Raw genomic sequence first — 25,229 nt, 5'->3', positions numbered from 1 at the left:
GTGTCAGATAATTTTCAGAATTGAAATGGATGAGATACAAAATCAAATAACATTCAATTTATCTTGTTCATCCTATAATGCTCTGCTTAGCTTTTTGCTCTGATGAAATAACACCCGTTTCCAGTTTTATTCTTCCTCAGCGTGCTGTGATGTAGAACTCTTTTGCTGTATGTGTTTTATTAAGTGTAATTTAACTTTATGACTAGCAAACCAACTATTAATCCTTGCAATAAAACAATGAAATGGGCAAGCCAAAAAGAGATTTATTTTCTAAAGCCCAATTCCCTTCTTCTGCTCTCAATTATTTTTCAAAACTCATTTTCTAAATGTGTGTAGTTTGTAAAGCTCTGTACTAGACGCTGTGAGAGAAAGCAGAAGAAATAGCTATAACCTATATTATGAGCTTTCTCTCCTCCTTGTCTGTGTGCTATGTTTATGCTACTGTTAATTTTCACTATTAGTTGTTCCTTAAATAAGTGCATTAGCTGTCTCTGTACTTTTACCTGTGTTCTGCCCTTTTTCTAAGATGCCTGTTATTCCTTTTTCTATCCACTAAGATTCCATTTGTCTGTCAAGATCTTGTTCAAGTGGTACCTCCTCATGAAGTTTTTCATCTCATTGCAGTTTAAGATTAACCCTCCACCAAGTAACCTCTTTACTTCTGGCTTACATAGAACCTTATTTCTGGAACGCTTAGAGTGTGTGTCACACATTCTGCCTTACATTAGAAACATTGTGTTCATTTTCATACTAGATTGCAAGCTCCTTGAGGGTAGATCTGCCATCGGAACCTTTTCCCCCCTCCCGCTCCATGTTCTAGCACGGCGTAATGCATAGAAGACATTTATCACTGTTTATTGGATGGAAGCTTGCACTCTTACAGGAAATAAGATATTCTTTTTTAAATCTTGTACTCTTATAAGAAATTAGACATAAAAAAAGCGAGATCATGAGTACCCTTAGGCCATGGGGTAATTTAATTTTTGTTCATCTTTGTATTCCCAATACTTAGCAGGTACTTAATGCTTATTTTATACACACATGTTTCAAAATTGCAGAAATCATAGTAAAAGTGCATGCTGATGGTCATTTCGGCACATCTTTATTAAGGTCAATAATTAATGCCTGGCCCAGGCTCTGTGTTTACAACAATGTAGGGGCTGATGTGTGTGTGTGGGGGGGGGGGGGTGGTATTTCCACTTGTAAGCCCTACTAAGAGAGAATCACTCTGTCTCTTTTTGAAATTGTTTAATTTATCCCTCCCAGCAGCCCTACTATGTATCTTCATTTCACATATGAGAAAACAAAGGTTTGCTTAGGATCACTCAGCTAGTGAGTGGGATGAAGGTTGGTTTTGAGCCCAGCTTTGTCTAAGGCCAAAGATCACCCTGCCATACCAAGGAGTTTAGTGAAAGAGAGAAGGCTCATTGGCGAAGTGGACGTGGAGCAGCAGAAAGGGATGAACATGTTCCTGAGAAGTGGATGGGACATGACCCGCAAACTAGTTATAGGATATTGAGTTGCAGGACCTCTGAGGCCTGTTCTCATTCCTTCATTCACATGAAAGGGGCCTGACATCCTGAGAGGTGCAGTGACTTGCCCAAGGTGATGTAGAAAGTTAGTGTGAAACTTGAACCCACGTCTCCAGGTTTAAGTTCACTTCTATTCCTCATATTCCTTTATCAAAACATGCTAATTTCCTGAACGGCCTGTTGCAGGGCCAGTGGTAGCGGTGAGGTGAGAACACCCTGTAGAAGCACAAGGATTAGAAGTCCCTCTGGCCTCTGACGTACATTTCCTTCCTTGCTGCCTTGGCAGGTGTGTGTATAAGTGAGGCACCTGCTGCCCACCTATTCTGTGGAGGTTGCTCAGGTCTGTATGCCTGTGAACTTTACCCTGTCCCTCATTGTGATGGTTACAAAACATCTGCAACCTCTTAAATTTCCTAATAGATCTGTGAGACATTTGGTTCCAGGAATCTCAGAATCCCTTCACCATTCTCTCAGTTCAGCCAAATCTTTCACCTTCAACATCCCATTACACTAAAAGCCACACTAATGATTTGCAGCATCTATCAACTTGGAGGGACAAAGTGCTGTGCAAATGTCTTTTTCAATGGGCAACCAGACACTGTCTTCCTTTAGGAATGTTCAGATTGACTCAGGGAACTGACTGTTCTATGGGGTTTTCAGAGCCAAGGTCAGCTGATTATAAGCTTTTCAGGATGGGGGCTATTATTGTTCTTGTTTGACTCTCTAGTATAGTGCCAGGCACATAATAGGAATTCAGTAAATGTGGTTGTTAATGTGAAATGTGTGTGTGTGTGTGTGTGTGTGTGTAAAATTGAAGATGTTTCTCACCACCAAAATCATTTATTTCTCCATATTCCATGGACTATGTATGTATATCCATACCTGCATGTACATTTAAGTCTACATCTATATTTGGTTTAAAAGCTTGAACAAGACAGATAAGCTATGTCAGTCTGTTCATCCCATCCCCCTTAACACTTATAAATATGGGGCCCCTCTGTCACTGTTGGTGTTCAGGACTCACCAGTACTATTCCACTTACAAATAATTCTTTGTGAGACACTGGCTCCTTCCAGACTAAAAATTAAGCAAGGCTGTGATCTATTGTAGGTTTGTGCATTCTCTGTAGTTTTCCCAAGAAATCTTGCTTAGAACTCCCTGAGTCTGACCCTGTTTGGTCTGTAGAAGACCTGGTCCCCTGGCTCTGTGTTGGCCAGAATGGCCCAGCTCCCACAGATCACAGTGCAGTGGTGGCTCAGGATGCAGCTGAATCAAGCTGCCTAGGACCACATTAACCTCTCACTGATCTATTTCTTGTTCAGCTAGAAAGAAATTAATTGAATTAGCAAGCTGCCACACACTGAAGATAGAGAATCAGGGCCTGGATGAGACAGAACCACAAAGCCAAAATGCTATCTCTCGTGTGCAAACTTTGAAATCATCTTTGTATCAGAAGCCACTTGCCATTCTCCCCAGTAATACTGTGTTTGTGATTTAAGGTCATAAGATCAGACCCCATTTATAAAAAAAACAAACATACTCTCATAAAGTCAAGCATCATTTCTTTAACCTCTGAAAGTGCAAAGATTGGCACCAATTTACTGATTAAATACTCAAGTTTAGAACCCCGCAGAAATACATCAGGCTTTTCTCATAGGCATTTGGGAACAACCTGGCATCAGAAGTGTCTCTCCACTTCCCTGCTAAGTGACAGACCCAATGTGAAACCTAGTACATAGGGGCACCATGTGGGGCTGTCACCATCTCTATACGGCTGAGTTGAATAACAGTGTGCCTTTTTTTTTTTCCTGAGATTAGCCAACAGAAACATTTGAGTTGAAAATTAATGTATAACATCGTCCCACCCATGATAAAGAATTTCCATCCTGTATAATTATCATCATGTAAGCAATAGTCTATTTTTTAAAACACTTGGTAAAATAATTTTTAATGGAAAGAATATATTGCTTAACACTTTTTCCGCCATAGTATTATATAAACACTTATTTATTATAATCCAAGTAATTATTCCCACATTTTAATATATAGTTGGTAAAAATTTTCACTGAAATGTGCAGCATTTATGGTTCCAATTTGGTAATATTAAAGGAAGATATGGATCCTTTCATTCCTGATTGATTTATTTGGTTGAGGAATTATAATTCTGCATAAGATTTGTTTGTTTGTTTGTTTTTAACTTTCAAAGTTTCATAGGAGCTCTTTGTTAATATAAAGAACAATAATATATCCTGGGTTAAAGGCTGAAGACATTTCATAGAGTCATGTTTACAAATAGCATCTAGCCACACAGGAAGGGTAGGACTTAATATCTACAATTTTGTTGCTTGTTAATTGTAGGGTAAGAATGAAATACATTTCTAAGGGGCAATATTACATTATCCTGAAAATGTCTTTGTTGAAAATATGGGTAAATATTTCAAATAAGTATTAAGAGATTGTATTTCTATTACGGACATATCTATAGGATGAATGATTCTGCTACATGTAATTGCAGAAGCACAAGTCATGTTACATGTCGTTCCTGATTACCAATTTCATTTGAAATGGTCTGGAAATAAATACCAATTACTAGTAATGTAAAACTATTTACCTTGGAGTCATATGTCTGACAGGCAGGCTAGAGCTAATGGATTTGGTCATTTTCAAAGCATTATTTTCTAAAGCAGGATACTTTTTGAGAGTAATGTGAATTTCCAGGGTTGTATATCTGGATTCATTTGCAATGAGTATGGAAGAACATACCTATGAACGTGCAGTCTCTGATTGTTTCCCATCCTTTAATAGTATAAAGGAAAGAAAAATGGTACCTGAAATCTACCTGCAAGATAGCTTGGCATTAGCCTTCCTTGTTATAGTCTTTAGCACAAGGGGAATCAAGAACCAAATGTGAATGATGGTGTCAGGGTAACTGAGGGCTGTTGCCTCACTGCGAGATGCAGTTGCATCACGGGAACATGGTGTGATTTAATTTCATAATTGTAAACATCACAGAGGGTATGGTTGATTCATTTGAAACACTTGCCCACTTCGCTATGGCTGGACAGCTGAGTTAACATGGGTAGGTCTTGGCTTCATACTTTTCTGACTTCTTTTTTAATTTTGTGGTTTTATTTAGTTTTATTTAAAGGAAAAACTGCATTAGGTTGACTTGAGCTGAAATCAAACTTTTATAAAGCTATGGCTTGATTTAAGGTACAATGAAATTTTTTGACCTAAATCAGAAGTTTGTGTATATTTTGCCTTAAGGAGGGAATAGAGTGGGCAGTGTATGATTCTAGCTTCCTACAGTGCTGATTGCTTATGTGTGTTTTAAATTATGGCCCAGCTCACAGGACAAGGACAATTCAGTTATATGGGAAAAATTCTAGAACTCTGCTTGTTTAATGACCATGAGTGCAACAACGAATAACCGTCTAAAATTTTAAGTTGTAAATGGAAACAGACCATCAGAAAAGAAAGCAGAATTGAAGAAACAATAGTAGGTATGCAAACTTGGCTTTTGATAATTTTTTCTGTTATGCCCAATACTACAGACACGCCTGATGAAATTTTAAATAATGCAGACTCTGGATATGTAGTGTCTGAAATTCATGGTAAAGAGATACATCTGATAACAATGTCATGATTTAAGTTTCCATAAAGCCAGTAAAACAGATACAGCTTCAATGTTTGGAGGTCTTTTTCATCCCTGTCCAAAGTACCATAAAGTCTCATTTTTAGGGTGTGAAAACTAGAGCCTTTTCCACTTGTGGTTGGGTTCTCTTGGAGATGGAACCCAAGATTTGGAAGAGTCTGGAAATTTAGTGGCTCAAATTGGCTGGCGCCTGGAGCTCTTCTTCCAGGTGTCTGTCAGTGATTGGGCTGGGGGGGGGGGTGGCAGAGGAGGAAGAGGAGAGAGGATAGGTAGGAGAAGCATTTGTAAACCAGGACCTTAGCTGTTGGTGTGATGGGAGTTTCCAATGTGCGTTACTCCTGCCCAGACTGATTCTCTAAGGAAAGACTTAGAAGGCGCTTAGTTCACTCCTCCAGTTGGTCAGGAGGGCTGCGTTTTCCACGGGTCTGGAGGGGGCTCTACCTTTAGATCTGAAGCGCTCTGGAAAATGGGTAGCGAGGCTGGCTACAGCAGCAGCGCCCCCACCCACCCCACCCCCCCGCGACCGGCCCAAGACCAAATCCCTCTTTTCTGACAACTAGCCGGATTATTTAACACCTCTAGGGACTCCGGGAAAGGAGCAGGAAGGTGGCATTGGGTTGCGTGCCTCTTGCTCCACCGGCTGGGGGGAGAAAGTGGTCAAGCGCGAGCTCCGCAGAATGCTGGGTGCAGAAAGCGCTCGGGCGGCCCCAGGTACTCGCGAAGGCGAGGAGAAGGCCAGGGTCCCGGGCGCAGACCTGGGGGCACGGGAGGGCGGCCCCGGGTCCGGTTGCGCCCGCCGAGCAGCAGCCGCTCACCTGCCCGCGGGGGCGGGGCGGGCGCGGCGTCGGGCGCGCCTGCCTCCCGCCTCCCTCCTCCCGCCCGGGGAGGAAGCGGAGGGGCGCGGTGTAAACAGAGCGGCGGCCGTGATGTCAGCCGGTCACATGGAGCCTCTTATGGCTCGGGATGGCTCTCGGCGGGCGGGCAGCTGCGGCAGCTGCTGCTGTGGCTCGGGCGGCGGCGGCGCGGCGGCGGCAGAGGGGGCTCCGGGATCGGACCATCCGCTCTCCCTGCGCTCTCCGCACCGCGGCTTAAATGATGTATTTTGTGATCGCAGCGATGAAAGGTGAGCCCGGGCGCCCCGCCGGGGCCGGGTGGGCTGGCTGCTCCCGGAGGCAAGGAGGCAGGCACGCAGGGGGAGGGGTGGGCGCGCCTGCCCGAGCGCACGTACTGCCCGGGGCTGGCCGCCGGAGCCCCGCCAGGGCCTTCAGGGCCAGCGCAGCGGCGCCACCTGAGCCCGGCCGTGGGATCTGCCTGCCTCCTGTTGGGGGCAAAGACGCACGGGCTGGACCCCCCTCTTCCGCCCCGTCCGGCTCCTGTCAGTTGCCCGGGTCCGCCTAGCACCTGGCGGGGCTCCCGGAAGAAACTTTGTCGGCAGTCGCCGCGCTTCTGGAAGGGGAGGGCCTGGAGAGCTCGGAAGAAGCCGGGGGCGCCCGCAGCCGGTGCCCAAGGCCCGCACGCCAGACCGCTGTGGCCTACGTGGGGAAGGCGCTTCGGCCAGGCCTGGCCGTGAGTGCTTTCGGACGCGATGTCATCCCTGGGGGCTTGTCAGCACCCCAGGCCTTGCGCTCTCCCGCTTGGGCGGCCCAGCAGCCCGCAGCGGCCGCCCGCCGGGGAAGTGCGGCAGGTCCGCGCCGCGTCCTGCCGCTGCTACTTCCGAAAGTGCCCCGGCCCAAGTGAGACGGGCTTCTAGAGCGTGCCAAGACCCCCTGGGCGGCCACCCTCAGGCGCAGCGCACCCCGCACGCCGCCCCCCCCCTTGATACTTTGGGTTGTGGATTTGCGGGCAATGGTGGAGGTTACATGGCGGTGAGGGCCGACGGGCGCAGGTTAGTCGCAGCCAAGTCTGTCCACCCGGCCTTCGCCCTGATCAGGATTCCGTAGCCAGGCTAGTGGCAGGATGGCAGGGGGCACTGGTTGAAAAAAGAACTAGCTCCAGGTCCTTCCAGGTGAGGAGGAAAGAAACCATGGCAAGTCGTGGAAGTTTCTAATGGGAAACCAAAGTTTGGAGGTGTGCAGGAAGTCGCCTGTGCGGCCCGGAGAAAACAAGACATGCTCTTAGGACTGTTGCAAACAGCCCGGAGACACTTAGTCCGCAGCGCGCTCGCTGCCTGCTCTTGCAAGAGCAGGTTCCTGGGCTTAGATAATCTGCCCGAGCGGCTTCGCAGACCCCGCCACTGGAAACGCGGATTTAGAGCCCCATCTGTTTGCCGAGGACAGGGCTCCCCTAATGCGTTGCATTTTTGCAGAGCCGAACTGTCCTGTGGGATCTGCCATCCATGCGGGCGCCGCTCGTTAAATGTTTGCTAGGTTGAGGTTTTGTTGCAATCCAGGAGGAAGGGCACTGGTTCAATATCTGCGCCGGGTTTACTTTCGGATCATGGAGCTTTGCCTTTCTTCTCTAGAGATTGGGTGGCATTTCTTTTATTAATTATTAACAGGCCGAAACGCACTGGACGCTGCGATGAGCTGCTTGAGATGAAATTCTCTCTGCCACCTGCCTACAGCAGATTTTCTTTTTTTCCTGTGGCTTGCGGGAAATAGGATTTAATCCTTTTTAGAATATGCAACTGATAAAGTAAGAGAGGAGACTTCCCTGTAATTCACGTTCTTAAACAGTTAAAGTCATTTTGGATACAGAGGGGAGCAAAGGGAAAACAATTGGAACTATTGTAACAACATAATCAATAAAATATATTTTTAAAAAGTCATTTTGAATAGAAAAAATTAAGATTTTCTTACCAACTTTTATGTAAAAGAAATTATGCTGCTCCCCACCCTCCCAAAATTTTTTAATTCTATTTTTTGTGTTTCATTAATTCAATAAGAATAAAATAACTCAAATATCCTTTGTAATTCAGTCATTTTCTTTCATTTTTTTTCTTTTAAGTTATGAAATAGATTTTGCTCTTTGGAAGGTGCCGATGCCAGTCCTTATCCATTTCATTTAGTATAATTTGTGTTGATTGGGACAAGAGTGAGAAGCTAAGACTGGTTCCTCTAATGAACAATAACCAAACAATAAAGTACATTTTAATATTTTAATTTTGATGTTTCCAAGTATATAGGGTTTTGTTTTGTTTTTTTGCTTTTGTGGTTCTAGTACAAAGTGAACGTCCATACTATCCCTCACTAATACACTCATGAGAATTACACCAACAGCTTCATCACCCCAAAGCTCTAGCCCGCACATTTGACTTGGAGTGACCTCTGGCTGCCGTAAGATAATGAATTCCTAGTATTGTGCCTCGAGAAAAGTAGCTCCGTACTGCCAATGCAGTTTTCAATAAGCCTGAGAGAGAGTGAGAAATAGAATTACAATGCATCTTGATAATTAGGATATTTTATTCCCAATATCATAACATCCTATGTTTTAATGGCATTATCTTGCTTCAGTGCAATTTTAAACTAAAGAAAAATAGTTTGTGGGAAAATGAGGAATGCAGTAAATGTTTTTATATCAGATTTAAGGGGGGGGGGGACCTGATCTGGAATCATATTAAATACTTCCCTACTGCCTTTCAGTATTAATACTTAAATTAGTTCCATATGTGAGAGAGTTTGTGTAATTAGATTTTTCATGAAAAACAGAAACTTCACAATATAGCTTTTGGTATGTGTATGCAAGCAGACGGGGGAGTAAAAAAAACAAGGGACCACGTAAGAGAAGCATTCCCTTTGTTGGCTGATTTACTGTTTTTTTAAACATCATTAAATCAGGCCTTTTGAATTCACCAAAAAAGAAAATTCTTCCTGTGCATTAGTTGTCAAATAAGTTTAGGCTTAAAGTGGTTTCATGCTTAGAAGTAATAAATCTTCATTTGAGCAACTGTAGTCTTATCCTTCAGTTTTGTTTTTGTTTAATTAGTAACAAAATTCCAATACCATTTGGATTGCTCCTTGGGCAAATGGAGAGAACCAGTGCTAACATTTATAATCAGGGGAGCACTTGTTCTGCCCATCATAAAACTGCATCGGCCAAATGTCCGGCGGCAGCAAGTGCTTCCTCAGTTTCAGCAGATTATATACCCCTTTGCTTCTTATGAGTGCTCAGCCTACGTTCGTGTAATTGGAGTTTTGAGAGTGAAGGGAAGGCTTAAAGGAAATGCCTGTCCTGTAATAGGTTCTTCTCCAATACAATTCCTGTGTAAAGGTAAGGCACCTTGCTACTTTGGAAATACTGCATATGTTGGTAATTAACTGTGTTTCCAACTTTAACAACTTGACTTTATAGTTTTGAATAATCTGGCTTTTCTTTTTACCAAATGCGATTTGCATTTTATCCCTGGTTTTCTCTTAAGCACTATGTCAGTGGTATCCTGTAGTGAGGATTTTTGTCCCATTTTTTGTGACCTTTGATGAGTAGGATTCAGAGAAAGGTGATGGCCTGATCATCTTGCAAGGAGGGAACCCGAATGGCTGCTCCACTGAGCAGAGTGCTTATCATGCAAGGAGGGGTCAGTTCTTCTAAAGACAAAGAGAATCTGGTCTCTGAATCCATTCTTCCAGGGGAAGATCGGGGAGCTCAGATTCTCTATGAAGTAGAGAATATTTTAGAGGCTGCTCATGATTTTATAGATTTCAATCACATTACTTAAAATACAAAGCAACATCATACTTGAGTAAACCACTTTGCCTTCTATGTGAGTTGAAAGCCATAGAACTTCTTTAATGCTGCCCAATTATAAAGTAATACAATTTCTAAATAGAAATAGTCTTTTCAATATACATATATTTATGTGCTATAAACTTTAGGAGTTTTTAAAGTCTAGTACATATGTTAGTAAATATATTAATAGTTCTTGCTACACTCCTTTTCCTCCCACATTTCCCTCCCCACTAAGTGAACCACAATAAAATAGATGTGATCAGCAAGTAGATAACTGCAAAGCACCTGCGAGAGCGCCCAGCCACTTTGTAATTTGCTTTGGGCCACTCAAGAAGACAGTATTTGCAAATGACCATTTAGTGGGAGAAAAAGCAACTGTATGGACAGACAGATAGATAGATAGATCTGCAGAGGTAGTATTGGAGTTCAGTTTTCCAAAAATTCTCTTACATTCTTTTAGCGATCAATAAAAGCCATTGTATGGAACGAATCTTCTAAGAATGGTTTGTCATAGAAATGTTTTCTACATATGTTCTAAATATTCACAGTGTTTATTAATAAGAAATCAGGCTGGCTTAAGCTATATATTACACATTTACTAATTTTAAAAGCCATAAGTAGATGCTCAGAGTGATCGGCTACAGCATGTTTATGTTTCTCTGCTTAAAAAATAGTGATAATCAGGAAATATCCGCTGGTGACAGTACAGGTATGAACTGGCATTTGCTACTATTTCGAAGACCCTTTGAGGAATGATATACAAGTTCTCTCTCCTCCCTTTAGCTCCTCCACAAAGAATACCTCCCTTCCATAACAGCCTTTGAGTCTTGACTTAGAGAGTCAAAGTCAGAACTTCTGGTGTCTGTCAGTGTTGTGTGTGATAAGATGGAAAATGGTTTTTCTGTACATTGTCAGGGTGCTCTCTGTCCAGAGATCGCGGTCTACATAGACAGATAATAGCATATAGTAGCCAGTGGACAAAATGCAAGAAAACAGTTGAAATCTCTTATTTCTGGATTTGGCATTTATTAGCCTTTTCACATTATAAGGAAGTAACATGATAAATCTTTGCTCCTGTATAAAAAGTATTGTCAAACACATTCCCTAGGCTTGCCAGCAATTTCATGTTTTGCTTTACATTTTATTTTCTTTGAAGCAGACTAGGCATTTCATAAATGAATAGAGGGGTGATGTTAATCTATATTTGTTTTGTGCTTTAAGTTTACAAACATTCTCATCTCTCTTACTTCTCCTTGGAAAGTCATGCTTTTTAGTTGAAGAAACTGAGGCTCACACAGGCCATGTGCTGTAGTGCTGATACATGGTGAAGCAAGGACTAGAGCCCTAGTTTCTACTATCTTCATGCTGCCTCCCCTGGAGGAAGCTGTGAAAATGTCCTGGATATAACTTTGTCTCTAGTTAGTGGAAATTATAATTCTGGCATTTATAAGGGGAAAAAAATAGATTCAATTAGGTAATGCTTTGCTGAGCCTAATATCCTTAAATTACTATTTAATAAAATCAATTTGGTACAAATGGAGTTATTCTTATTTGCTTATCATTAACTCTGTTCATCCATGATTTTCATTAAGTTTGCTTGTTATAAGAGGATCTGGGTAAAATGTAAGCATCTCTATACTTTGCTAAAAAATACAGAATACCATGAAGTGCAGCTAAGCTGTATAACCTATCTTCTCTGCAATACAATTGAGCTAGAGATTTATCTGTATGTCCCACTTATCTTTAGGCAAAGGAGCATTTGCAAATGCATCTTCTAATGTGAATATGCCTTTATGTAGTAGAAAGCTCTATAGTCCTTGGGCTTGAGAGCACTCTCCTGGTTGTTTCCATGACAGCTAAGGGGCATGGTTGTGGACATACTCTGGAGAAATCTGTTGTCTTTTAGAAAATCACATGAGGAGTAAAAGCTTCCAAGTAGACAGATCTGCAAAAGCTCATTTCTCACTTGATGGGTGTTTACCTCTCTGGTGACTGGTTTGAGGTGTGTTTGTCTGAAAGAAGATATGCATTATTTCATAGAGTCTAGGGGGCAGAAGAAACCTTAAAAGTCATTCAGATACATGTCCTGCTGACATTTGGTTCCTTTCCACAGGATTTCTGCCAACTGATGATCTGGTAATGCCAGAACACCTTCTATGATGGGAGCTCACTATTGTTAGAAGTAGCTTATTCCATTTTGAATTAGATCATTCTTATATCAACCATAAATCTCTCCTTTGTACTTTTTTTTTTAATGTATTGATTTGAGAGAGATATAGAGGGGAAGAGGAAGAGAGAATGAGAGAAAGAAACATCGATTCCTTGTTCCACCTAAGTGTGCATTCATTGGCTGATTCTTGTGTATGCCCAGACCACGGATGGAACCCGCAACCTTGGGACATTGGCAGAACACTTCACCAGCTGTACCACCGAGCCAGGGCTCCTTTGTACTTTTACTCACTGAACTCTGATCTTTTCTTTTGGTCTGTGTAGAATACATTTAATCCATCTTTCATATGAAAGAGTGTCAGTAATTTGAAGACTATTAAACATACCACACACACACACACCCTCTAACCCTGAATCTTTGCCGTTCCTCTTCACTTCACTTTGTTCACAGTCAGCCTTCCTACAATCTTCGTCAGTTTCTTCCTCAAACGCACTTGAGTTTGTCCAGAACCTCTCCAAATTTTTGTGCCAAAAGCAGAACTCAAGTGCTAATGGTGGTATGATTGACTCAGCACTTAACCCACCATGGAGGAAAAAGTCAAGTTTTTTAAAACTTTGTTTTAAAATTTTAAGATATAGAAGCTAGGTTTTATCTTTTGACCATCTCAGCCTTTGCAATATTGTAATTGGTGAAAGCAAACCTTGGGCTTATGTAGGAATACTTTTAGATAAACTGAAGTTGGTTTTCAAATATTTAGGAAAATAAAAGATATTGCAGAAATAATGAAAGGAGCAGGAAGGGCATTTAGAAGATGGTTTTTCTCCACGGCAGTGTCAGATCTGAGATGAGTCTGCCCTCTAGTGGTTGCTCTCTCGGTGAAAGGCTAAAAGCTGTGATAAAGCTGCCAGTGAATTTCCCATCAGGCTACTGGAGAGGTCAAAGGTTGAAATTATTTCCTCAGTTGCTCTGGGGAATTCTACATCAGATTCAAAAGTGTACTTCACTGTTTTACATGGTTATTAGAAATGTAACTGTGGGGGATATCATGAATTTTAAGTTTGCTTGGAAGGAAGGAAGGGAATTTTTATTTAATCTTCAGAGAGATTAAAGCTGATTTATAAAATTCTGTTTGGCTTCATATCAAATTTAAAAAATTCAGTGAGATTTGGTTTGTAAGTAAACAATTACTTTGACCTTTTAGGTAATCCTTTTTATTTTCTTTTTTAGAGTTTTAACTTGAATTCTATTCCACTGCCCTCGGATATGTTTTAAAAAGAGACTGCCAGTCATTTTGATCAGAGAAACGCAGCGTTTCCATTTTAAACATAAAAGATTTTTTCTTCAAAAAAAAAAAAACATTTAGGAAAAAGTAAAGTATTATAGCTGTTTGGGGAAATAAAACAATTTTAAATATGGATGCAAAATTATTTACCCCTTTGGTTTCTGAAAACTTATGGTGAGCTCATTTAGTTCATTGCAGTATATACAATTTGCCAAAGAGACAGCATAGAAGTCACATAGGTTTGTAGAATGTTATATAGTTTATGCTTTAAAACACTGCATGAAGTAGTGATAAGCATACTTTTGTGTAATTTTTTAGGATAAGTAGATAATACAAGTGAATTGTGGGCTGATATTTTGATGGTGTGAAACAGTCATAAATCAATCTGATTTCTGTATTGGAATCAAAGAAATAAGTACTGATCTGCTCATTTCCTTAAATATCACTTGTCCTGATGCTACACAGAGCAATGAGATCACAGGTTTGTGTGAATTTTACATTGCTCGAGAAGCTGAGGCTTCTGAGGTAAGCCGGAAGAACCAGGGTAATAGTAACAGCAGGTGATCACCAGGATCTTAAAGGCTGACCATGATCACTTGTTCCTACTGGAAAGATGAAATTGCCTCTTTATGTGAAAAACAGGTAAGGGGTGGGGGGCGGGGGAACAAGTCAAACCTGCTGTTTAAACCTTTCTATCATAGAAATAAGGTAGTGGTTCAGAAGTGAAGACTTGTGGTTAAGTTTCGGGTCAGTTCTTGAAGCAAACTGTTTTTCAAACTGCGCCATCCTGAAGTGTGATTCTTGCACTGCATGGGAAATATTCTCTGTTCACCAAATGTTATTTTCATTTTTCAGTTGCTGGGGTTTTATTCTTTTATTTGTGTATCTCTCGCATCATATCTTCTGTAGCACACTGGGTATAAGTAATTAAATAAATTTGAGCAAATACTTATTAAGTGCCTCCTGTGTGCTAGGTTATTCAAGTACCACTTGTGTGCTTTTATAATAGGATTGTGACAACTTCCTTCTAATCGTGTCTCATAAACCATGAATCAGCGTTTAAAAATGCACTGAGAAATTGGCAGCCATGCTTAACCAGAGAAGGCTGCTTTAAGACTTTGGGCTTATAGGTTTAGGTTTGTAGTTTCTATGAACCTCATGCCATTTAAAACAAAAGAGCGCTTGTGACACGCAATGAAATGTTAACACAATTGGATAAAGCCAGTTCTTACAGTAATGCATGAACATGATTTGATTTCCTTCCAAATAAGCCATAGGTAGGCTCTAAAATCCTGCCGAAAGCAGTGGTTCTGAAACTTGACAGTGTACCCCATAACCCAGAGTTCCAAAGGCAGGTTCCTGAGTCGCACCCAGAGAGAGACTGATTTTTCCGTCTCTTCTGTCATCTGGTCTTCCTGACCCAGGAAGCTAGGTGTTTGAAAAGCGTCTCAGAGGTTCCCGATTTGGGTGTTCCTCAGCGCTCCCTCTGAGAAACCTTGCCCTTCTCTGTCAGAGCTGGATGGCACTGGAGTCCTCCAGCCCTACAGCCATTTCCAAATATCATTGATCTTCACAGACACCTGGGAAGAGTTTAAAGATAAATGCTTGTTTCCCGTCACCTGCAGGGACCCTGCTGGCAATGGTCTTGGGTGAGGCCAAGGAATTTGAATATGTAAAAGCTCCTCTGGTGACTGAAGAGCAGACAGGTTTGGGAAACCATCTGGTCTAACCCTCTCCTCTTACTAGTGGGGACACCGAAATTCAGAAAGGTAACTAATGACAGGGGAAGCACAGACTTCCCTTTAGTCCACTTAAATCTCTTTCCGAGTGGAAGAGGTGCCATTTTTTTGGATGTTAACACATTAACACACTTGAGACATTCTGGCTATTTCAGCCTTGCTATCAACCAGCTTAGAAGGAAGGGGACAGACTTAAAATCTGTTATCCAAATGACCCTGCAGTTGCTTTGGAGCTGAGGTTGCCTGGGGCACTTCCCAATCACTGTATTCCTTTCCTGCATAAAGCCTGCCAGGGAGCTCTGGCCTTCCAGACCTCAGTGAGCTTGGGCTGGGTTTTGCCACCACTCTGACCACTAAGTAGGGGTTGGGGGGCAGGCTGAGGATTATGCTGCCGGCATCAAGGCCAACTCCAGTGGAAACAGTGATATCTTTTTTATATTGCTTTTTTCAACAACAAAGTAAAGGTTTCAGTGCCCTGCAGACTCTGAGGGCTCACGACTAAAAGATGGCGTTTCTCAGGCTCTGAGCACATGGCGTGTATCTGCCCACGTCCAGGCCCTGAAGGTGGCGAGGTGTGAACGAGGCAGGCCCAACACAGCCTTCCTGAAGCTTAGACTGTAGTCTGGTGAAAGGAAAAGTAGAACAGTTCCGGTGTATATGGAGGAGGGCAACTCCGGACTCCTCTACCTTTGGAAAATTGTTGTGTGATGTCCCATTACTGAGATAGAGGTGGGAGAAGGGAAACAACACCTAAGTAAACATGTAAATGAACTAGATCAGTGATTTTCAACTTGTTTCCTCTCATGGCACACATAAACTAATTATGCATATTCTGTGGCACACCAAGAAATGTATTTTTTGCCCAACTAAAAAATAGGTACAATTTTGATTCATTTACACTAGACAGCTATTGTGGTGTTGACTCTTTGTCAGTTTTCTTATTTTACCGTCTAGGGGGGAGAGGTCAGGGCCCCTGACTAAATAGTCAGGTATTGCATGTTGTAAGAAGTCCTGCGGCACACTGGCTGAAAATCGCTGAACTGATAAATGCAGACAGTGACAATAGCTCAGCCGACACAGAAACAGTGTAATGGCCTAGAAGTGCTTATGGCCTTGTGGGTGGACAGCGGGGCACAAAACCCAATAATTTTTTCCAGCCAATGGTGAATGTTAGGCAATAGTCCCAGGAGGGAACCTAGAGGTCACCTGGTCTCTTAGTTCTCAACCTTGTCTGTACATCAGACGTCTAGAGAGCTTTTAAAAAATACACAAGCCCAAGCTGTGTTCCTAGAGGCTCTGATTTTATTGGTCTGGGGTAGGGCTCAAGTATTGGCAGTTTTTTTAAGCTACCCAGATCATTCCGGTTGAGAAACCCCTGAAGTCCGGCACCCTTACTTTACACATGAGTCATGGTCCCCAGTGCAAGGAAACAGCCTCAGATGGTGGAAACCCCCTTATGCAGGGTGGGTCTGCTACCCAGTCATTATCAGGTTATCTCAATTGTTCAGTTTCCCCATTTGTCAGATTAGAGAGTTGGATATGAAAGCCATCAAGATCTTTTCCAGCTCCATCATTCTATGAAATGTTTCTGTTAGAACAGAAAAATGTCCTGGGTTCTTGTTCAAGATGTGGAAGAAGCAAATGAAGGCTTCTGGTTTCCTTATGCCCTGTCTCACCCCTCATTGCTATAGAAGCTTCAATCAGCTCATCAGTTCCTTTTGGAGGTGAAAATGTAAGGTAAAAAGTGGTGATTACTTTTTGCCAACTATTTAAATAAATTAAAGAACAAGCAAACCTTCATTGATATTAATAAGAAATATGCCTAGACTTGGTTCTTATAAATTACAGTCATTCCTTATTTATCAAATTCTCACCCAAAGCCTTTTTGCCATCTTTGATGGTTGAGTTAAAACCCAGGCAGTTGTGGGTAGGGACGTTGTTTAAAACTAGAAGACCTGAATAGCCTTAACAATTGCACACCACAGTCATTTCATTCCTCACCAAATATTCCAGGCCAGAAACCCAGAGAAAGTGACTCTTTCCTAATATATTGTTTGGGGTTCATTAGCAAGCAGAAACAATGTGTCTCCTGTGTTGCAATCTTATAAAAAGAAAATAACAAAACTAAGCTCTATCATGAAAAATACCATTGTACTTCCTCAGTTGAGACCTGGATCTCTAAGAACTTGAGTTTCATTGAAACATTTACTTAGAAAGATAACAGTTCATTATAAATCAGCATGGTGTGATGTAAGCACCTTAACTTTATTTCCTTTTGGTGTGGAATCTCCCAGTGGGGTTTGATAATATTCAGCAGTTCCAGAAGTGATAAAGTAGTTTGAAAAGTAAATCTGATGGGAACTGGTAAAAGAAATTAGAGCCTTGTCTTTTTCAACAGAGATGTTTAAAGATGAGCATACTGCCTATTTTTGCATGAATATATTTAAGAGGTCATACACACATTGTATGCACCTCCTATATGGTTACCTTAGACATAAAATTATGAAAAGCCCTCTTCCTCTAATTTCAGTTGCATCCATAACGGCAAAGACCTTCTGAAAATGATACTATTTAACAAAATAATAAGTTTGGCAGAAATCTATTTCAAAAGCAAAGTTGTTGTTTTTGTTTGTTTGTTTGTTTGTTTGTTTTATCACAAGCAAAATCCTGTTGAACAGAAGTGTTCTGTTCCCTCCGTTGCAGAGAAACAAAATTGTTGAAGATGAGTTAAGATGTCTCCAAGTTTTGGCAGGCTTTCTAAGCCTCCTGCTGCTGTTACATTCAGAATCCCTTTTAATGTGGCTTGGAGGTTTCTATGTGATTTGAATGGCTGCTTAGGGGAAATATTGACTAAACTACTCATTTTGACTGTTAGGATGGCTTCAGCATTTTTAGAATGTTTTCGTTTGCTAGAAATATGTTTTGCGCTCAGCCTTCTCTCGTTGAAGAAGTTTGGTTACCAGCCATTTGATGACACCTCGGGGTGTTTACAGAAAATGTGGGTGCTGAAGTATATTTGAGCACAGCCCTCCCCCAGCAAAGATAGTGTGGTAATCAGCAGGAATGTGAGAACATGTATTTAAGGATTGATGCTTGTAAAAGAGGTGCCATAAAGAAACATGGTTGTTCAGATGTAAGAAATGACTGACAGCTCTCCTTGTAGGCATGCTAGTAACAATAAAATCTAGAAGTTCAACATCAAAGCGATCACAGCTTACTCCATCGGTGACTTGCACATCAAAGAGGGAGCGCAAGACAAAGGAAGTGTACTGAAGTATATTTCTGCCTCATTGCCAGATGCTCAGGGGGAGCTCCCAGAGCTCCTTTCATGAATGCAAAGTGATTTTTGCAGATCGGTGTCTTCATTTCATAAATGACCACGAATATAAAAGAAGGGCAAACGAGTGCTGTAACTGCTCCCTTCACTTTAAGTTTGGTTAGGAAAGAGTCATCGCAGGACAAATGGGTCTGTCTGGTTTCCTTAAGTAGCAAGTTCTGTATCAGTGTGGGCAACTCGAACTTCACCTAATATAGTACAGGGAACTATTCACAAAAGAAGAGAGTACATCTTTGATACATTTCAAGTTCAAGTTGATTGTATTGAATTATGCTTGAGAACATAATACTGGACCTAAGTTTGTGGACTTCTCTCTCTCTCTCTCTCTCTCTCTCTCTCTCTCTCTCTCTCTCTCTCTCACTCACTCATGCTTGCTTGTTTTTTAAATTTTTAAAAATCTACCTTGTGGGTTGATTTTTGCTGATTCAGGTGTGTGTTACTTAACAGGTGTGTGATAATGAACTTTAGACCTGTTAAACCAGCTCTTAATTAATCACCAGATCTGTGCCTCTGTTCTCTAAATCAAATGGCCTGTATTTTAAAATGCCGAAAGTAGAACAGGAAGAAGAGTCTGGATTTGACTCCTCCCACCCCCTCTTGATAGTAAATAGAAAATAAAATTAACCATGCAAGTAGTATGGGTGGTGTGAAATAATGTGCTTTTTTTTTAATTGCTTACCTTTGAAATATGAAGTTAGTTTATAGTTCATCTTCAGTAATTCACTCATTTTTAAATGCTGTTGAAAAATAATTGTGCTCTGTGTAGTCATTAATAAATACAAAGCAGCTTTTCTCAAGGCTCTAAGGAGACCTAATAAACACACCTGTGTTATTAATTGATGCTATATTGATCTGATAAAAGTAGTGCATTGGTAAACAGAAGTTAGAAAGCAAGAAGTTAAAGAACTATAGGGGATTATGTAGACATCAAGGGATGGAAATTATAATCAGGCCTCTTTAGGGGAACATTAATTTGCATGTGGCTGAATTAGGACACGCAATTACTTCTGAAGACACTACTAAGAACCCATCTGAAATACCAGCAAAGTGAAAGGTTTGAGGAGGGTGGGGAGTTAGATGGGGTAGAGGGGGCACTGAGCATGTCATATTTCCTATAAGTCATGATAGTTTTCCCAGTAGCTTGTTAGAGTAGCTTTCTTTGTTAGGGAGAAAAAATGCTGATGAAGTCAAGAGTACTGCAATTTCTTGTTCTATACACACAATTTATGTTGAATTGCCACAATGGAATTTTTTTTTTCCTTTTAAGCAGGGAGGGCAGGAGGGTGGAGTCAGAAATAAACCTTTTAAATCTTCTTTATGTGAACGCCACAAGGACAGGAGCATAGAGGAGATTAGAGAGTGGATTTATACTGTTCCTATGCTCTGCAACAGTGGCTCTCAACGTTGATCTTGACTTCCCCAAAACCCTTTCTGGAGTTCCGAGAGAGAAAAACTTTTTGCATAACCACACTAAGATAGTATTTGCCTTTTTTTACTGTACTGACCGTTGCATTAGCAGAGCCAAAGCGTTGGTGGGTAAAATTCCTGACACCTTTGCCGGAAACGAGGCAGCAACGCCAGCTTGTACTGGTAGTCATTGTGTTCGTTATTACTGTGGACTTGCTGTTAACAAAACATCGCCAGGCTCATTTGAGAATGTCCTTCATGAAGCAGTAAAAATTATTAAGTTGATTAAATTTTGACCCTGGAGTACAAGTCTTTGCTAATATTCTTCATGACAAAATGGGAAGGGCACATAAAGCACAGGAAGCACTTCTGCTTCATACCGGAGTCGGATGTTTGTCTCCAGGGAGCAGTACTTGTATCCTTGTTTGAGTTAAGAGCTGAACTAGCTACTTTTGAGTGGAATGCCATTTTACTTACTAGAATGGCTGACTGTGGTTATTCAGCCTTAGGTATATGTCATGCATTTCCTCAAGAATGAGCAAAGCAAGCCCGTCATTTCAAGAAAAATAGTTGGCAGTATTTATTGCCATTAAATTCCAGCTTGCAGGCAAATATTAGCATTTTTGGAGTACTTGAATTCAACTCCTTGAACTTGACAGCTTCCTAGTATTTAAAGACTTTTCTGATGATGTCTGTAGTGATATTAATAAATGTGATTACTTGATATAATCACATTTGATAACGTGACCTGTGTAGCTAATCTAGAAGAGCTATGTAACTCAGTGAACTAATTAATAGTTTCCAAGTGACCAATGCATGCTATTATAAAAATATGCATGAGTAGAAGATTCATTCAAGGTATAGAATGTACAAATGTAGTTGAATGTCAGAGTACAAAAAATTACTCATACTGTTTCAGGTTTTATATTCCAGCTAACCTTTAAGAACCTCTACAACTTGTTGATGTTTGGTGTAGTATCAACAAAGAATATCCAAAACTATCTGAAAAGTCTGTCGTAATGTTTTTCCCTTTCTAGCTACATCTCTGTGTGAGGCCAGATTTTCTTCATTTACTTAAACCAAAAAAGCCCAACAGAATGAATGCTGAAGCAGATGTGAGAATCCCCCTGTCTCTTCAAGAGATTTGTAAAATGTAAAATACTTTTTATGGGAAATATATTTACTTTTCATAAAAATAATACTAATATGTAACAAGTTATTGCTATTATTTTTTAATTAATATGTATTTTTGAATGTTCTCAGTTTTAGTTAATTACACAGTAATTATTGATATGTAACCCACAGAAATAATAGCCCCTTGGGACTTTTAAGAGCATAAAAGAATCCAGATATCAAAACATTTGAGAACCATTTCTCTACAGTTTACTCTATGGGACAGAGAAGATTTGGTGACAAAGGACAAGGTAAAAGAGGCTTTAAATTTAGACATATTTATCAAATAAGCACTGATTATATATTAAACAAATCACTTTCAAATATGAATTCAAAAACAAATTCTCTCATCCCCATTTTCTTTATAATGTCTTTATCGTTAATGACTCTGGAAGACCAGAATCATTGCTGATGTTATATTTTCAGAGTTTTTGTTGTTTTCTTTTTAACGCACAGAGATTTAGAATAAAATTGTGGTTTACAGGGGCTTTACAATTTATCTTTAATCATCTGCAACCTACATTAGCAAAAATAGTAGTTAAAATTACTGCTCTTTATCTTTTCAGTTTGGACTTGTACTCAGGAAAAAAAAAAATTGTATGCTTAGTACAGCTTCCAGAGCTGTCCTAACTCCTGGTGGATGCAAGATATTTGCCACTCATGTGGGCACGTTGGGGAATTTCCTTACTGTGTGTAGTGACAGAAAACCCTCGCACATCCTGCCGCCATGCAGGTGAGGGGACCTTCCCCTATGGCCTATCATTCACACCCATCAAACCTTCTCCACGAGGGAGGAGTTCTGCCCAGGTGTGTCAAGGAGGTTGAGCCTTCCAATAACTTCAGATGCCCTTGGCAGAATCAGTTCCATTATACTAATTAAGTGTATGAAAATCCAACTTCCTTGAAATTCCTTGTGAAAGATAATGTACAACTAGAAAACAATGTTCAAATCCTTGTTCTGAATTTTCTAATCACTTTGTTGGCCTCTAACAGACATTTACATTGCCCTTTGTAGCTGGGCCATCAGCCTCTCTGTTGTTAACAAATCGGGGGCACGCAGGTCTTGGTTTCATTAGGTTTCCTATCAGTAGGCTGTCAGTTGAATGGGAGCAAATGTGTTCTGGCACATTGTGCATTTCCAAGGTCTTGCTGCTGACTCTTGTGACTAAGAGACTAGTTGGTGCTCCTCCATTCAGATCAGTGTCAGAGCATCGGGACAGCTCCCTACAGCATGGCTTTATTAGCCAATTAAAGGCACTACAGGCTGAGACACACTCACCGTGTAAACAGAGGTTATGCAGAGGCCCACAGCTAGCCTGGCCATGAGAAAAAGCACCCCATTTCTTCTTGGATCTGCCAAAATCAGGAGAGCTATGGGGAGTGAGATGGCCTAGTTTCAGAACAACTCTCGATGACAATGTGGGGAAGGATGGGAGTGGAGAGGAAGGATACAGAGATAAATAGCATCCTCTCTCCTTAGAAAGGCTGTTGGGAAGGCGAAGCGCTAACCTTTGTGAAAAGGGTTAGAGAAATAACTCTGTGCCTGTTCGTGGTTATAAAAACAAAACAAAACTTCTTTCAAATTTCCGAGATAGTGATCCTCTTTCAAGTAAAAGGGCTCTTTTTAGACATTGTGTTTTATTAAATTCCATGTTTCTGCTAACTTAAAATAATAAATTTTATGTATGAAGTTGTGCATGATTCAGTGGTTTTGAGCCAGGCATAGAATACTATGAAAAAAACCAAAAGGCATTTTTTTCTTGATCTGAGATTGTTGATTCTATGAAAATTCATCCAGCTGACATTTATGATTTGGGCCCGTTTCTGAGTGTATGTTACACTTTAATAAAAAGCTTACTAAAAGATGGGGGCATTCTACTTTTTGTTGGTAAATAATGCTCTCCCAGTACTGAAAATATTCTCTAGACTCGCGGCTTTGGAATTTTTCACTGTCATTTAACACACATTTTGTTTATTCTCAGTTCCTTTGTACCACCACTTCACAAACATAAAATTGAATCTATGACCTTGCAGAAGGGAAACTAAAGGCATTTATTACTTCCAGTGCGTGTACAAAGCTGTAACTCTATATCACAAAGGCCTGATAATAGCCTTTATGTTTTCTTCCTTTCTTTTTTTTCTTTTTTTAAACATTGGCTTTGGAATGACCCATATGGAGGGTAGGAGGAGAAAGTGAATCAGAAGATATGATGATATTATAATAGGAATAGTAAGTTCTTCTGAGACTTAATACTCTCTGTGCACTTTTTAGCTCTTTGCTAAAGGGTCTGGCCCTGGGAAAGCATGGCCTCAGGCAAACTTACTGTGTTTTCAGAATCTATCATCTCCTCTCTCAATGTCCTCAGAGGTCTTGGGGTTAGCAGCTGAGGGCAGAGTTGCCCCCTACAGCATAAAGATGAAGTAGTATCTCTCTCCAGACTGCCTCTTCTGCCCTTTCCCCTAACTCAGGGCTTTAGTCTTGTGTTGCATTTCACCAGGCTCTTCCAGGTAACATAAGAAAAACGAATAGGAAGGAGGATGAGAAATTTGATGTAAGTATAAGAGCATGTATGGATTTGGAAAATTTTTCAACTATAAATTTTAAGTCCCAGAAATGCTACATTCTAGCTAAAGGATCTTGGACAAGTCACATAACCTCGCTCAACCTTATTTTTATCAACTGTAAAATAAAAGCAATAATAATATTGACCTTACAGGGGTTTTGGTAAGAAATAACACATAGAAGGTGCTTCCTACAATGTCTCGCCTGTAACACATACTTAGCACACAGTAGACACTGAATAAGTGTGATTAATATCATCATCACCATGTTCCCATGGAGAGTGATTCACATGTCATGTTCACGAGTTTGAAGTCAGCCGGTGCGCTTTGGCATTTTTACAGGGGCCTTTGCCTATGCCAAAAGATATGACTTGTGTGATCTGGTCAAATGGGGGCTGCTAGGAGGGGCACTTTGATGATATTTCTCATCACATTACATAAGAGGCTTCAAATTCTGCATTATGCAAGCCCTGCCACTATAAGCAATGATCCATGTTGTAAAGCACTTCCTGTGTGCCAAGCACTGTGAAATGGATTACCACAGTAATGCTCCTGTGAGCCTTTCATCCCCCTTTTTACAGAGGAGGAAGCTGAGACTCAGAGAGGCAGAGCAACCTGTCTGGGACCTCAGAGCTAGCATGTGGCCGCCACTGCAGGCCAAGCCTGTCAGACTCCCGAGGCTGGGTTTTTAATCTCCTTGCTGTTCTGAGCCAACAGCCCAGCACCATGGGGGTCTCACAAAAATGCCTACATAGTTCTGGACTCTGAGACTGGGTCATCGTGCAAATTGGGGTTGGGGGCTCTTTCAGAATACGTTGGCGGAGTGGAGGTAGGCAAAATACAAACAGATGTTTACTAAGCATCTACTGTGTGCCAGGCACTGTATGAAGTGCTAGAACCAGAGGGGTAAAGAGATACAGCCCCTGCCTTCAGGGAGCTCACAGGCCAGTGAGGAAGGACCCAAGGTGGGAATGAAATCATGACGCAGTATAAGTAAGTGCCAGACTAGAGTACCAGGGGATTCAAGGGGGGCACATAGGGGGAGCCCTAACCAGACTGAGGGGTTAGGAACTGTTTTCTGGGGGAGGGAGTGGCCTAGCTGAGCTCTGAAGCAAAGGAAGCAATTCCCAACACAGGGTAGGTAGAGCTTATGAAAATTCTCAAAGGCTAGATAACAAATGAGGGGACTTGGGATGGCGAGCAGTTCACTCTGGCCTGTAGGACTAGCATATGGGGCAGCTAGAGGAGGCCAGTGGGGTTTAGACCATGAAAGGCCCTGCTTATCATTTTGAGGGGGTTGTTCTTTATTTGAAAAGTGCTAGGAAACCACTGAAGGATGTTGCCAAACATTTTTAAGACACGTGGAATCATTAGGAGCAATCAGATGCTCTCCATATCTTCCTTTCCCTTAATTAGTTCCGGGGAAAAATTTTTTTTTGGATGTAGCAAAAGACCCTTCTATGGTATGATTTGGGTTTCTGTGCAGACACTTTGCCGCCCATTTACTGTTGAGACAGGCATGAAAGGCATCCACCACGAGACTGCTTCAATGGATTTTTGTACTTTGCTTGTTATAAACTGATTCAGGACTTCATTATGGTGTCGCTAAGATGAAGGGGGCAGTAGTGTTGTGGCTTGCGCTGCCAGGAGGAGGGAAAACAAGTTTCTGTGGTGCCGCAGCTCAATCACGCTGCTTACAGAAGTGAG

General features: G+C 41.3%; 1 protein-coding gene across 2 annotated transcripts in view; it reads left to right on the top strand.

Moving 5' to 3' along the window:
• Window positions 1-4,568: 4,568 nt before the first annotated feature.
• RORA (RAR related orphan receptor A) overlaps window positions 4,569-25,229 on the top strand; it is a 92,069-nt gene continuing 71,408 nt past the window's right edge. Inside the window, exon 1 of one of the 2 annotated variants that reach the window (XM_090270689.1) lies at window positions 4,569-4,611. In XM_090270689.1, coding sequence (XP_090126815.1) covers window positions 4,608-4,611 — 4 coding nt within the window. In that variant the 5' untranslated portion in view covers window positions 4,569-4,607. Of the gene's footprint in view, window positions 4,612-6,143; window positions 6,311-25,229 lie in introns of those variants that run through there. The other variant, XM_090270688.1, reaches the window with a different exon arrangement.

Source organism: Furipterus horrens, unplaced genomic scaffold, assembly GCF_987537825.1.
Source record: "Furipterus horrens unplaced genomic scaffold, mFurHor1.1.pri manual_scaffold_3, whole genome shotgun sequence".
NCBI lineage: Eukaryota > Metazoa > Chordata > Mammalia > Chiroptera > Furipteridae > Furipterus > Furipterus horrens.
Note: the sequence above shows the minus strand (reverse complement) of the source record. Positions and strands in the feature narration are given on the sequence as shown.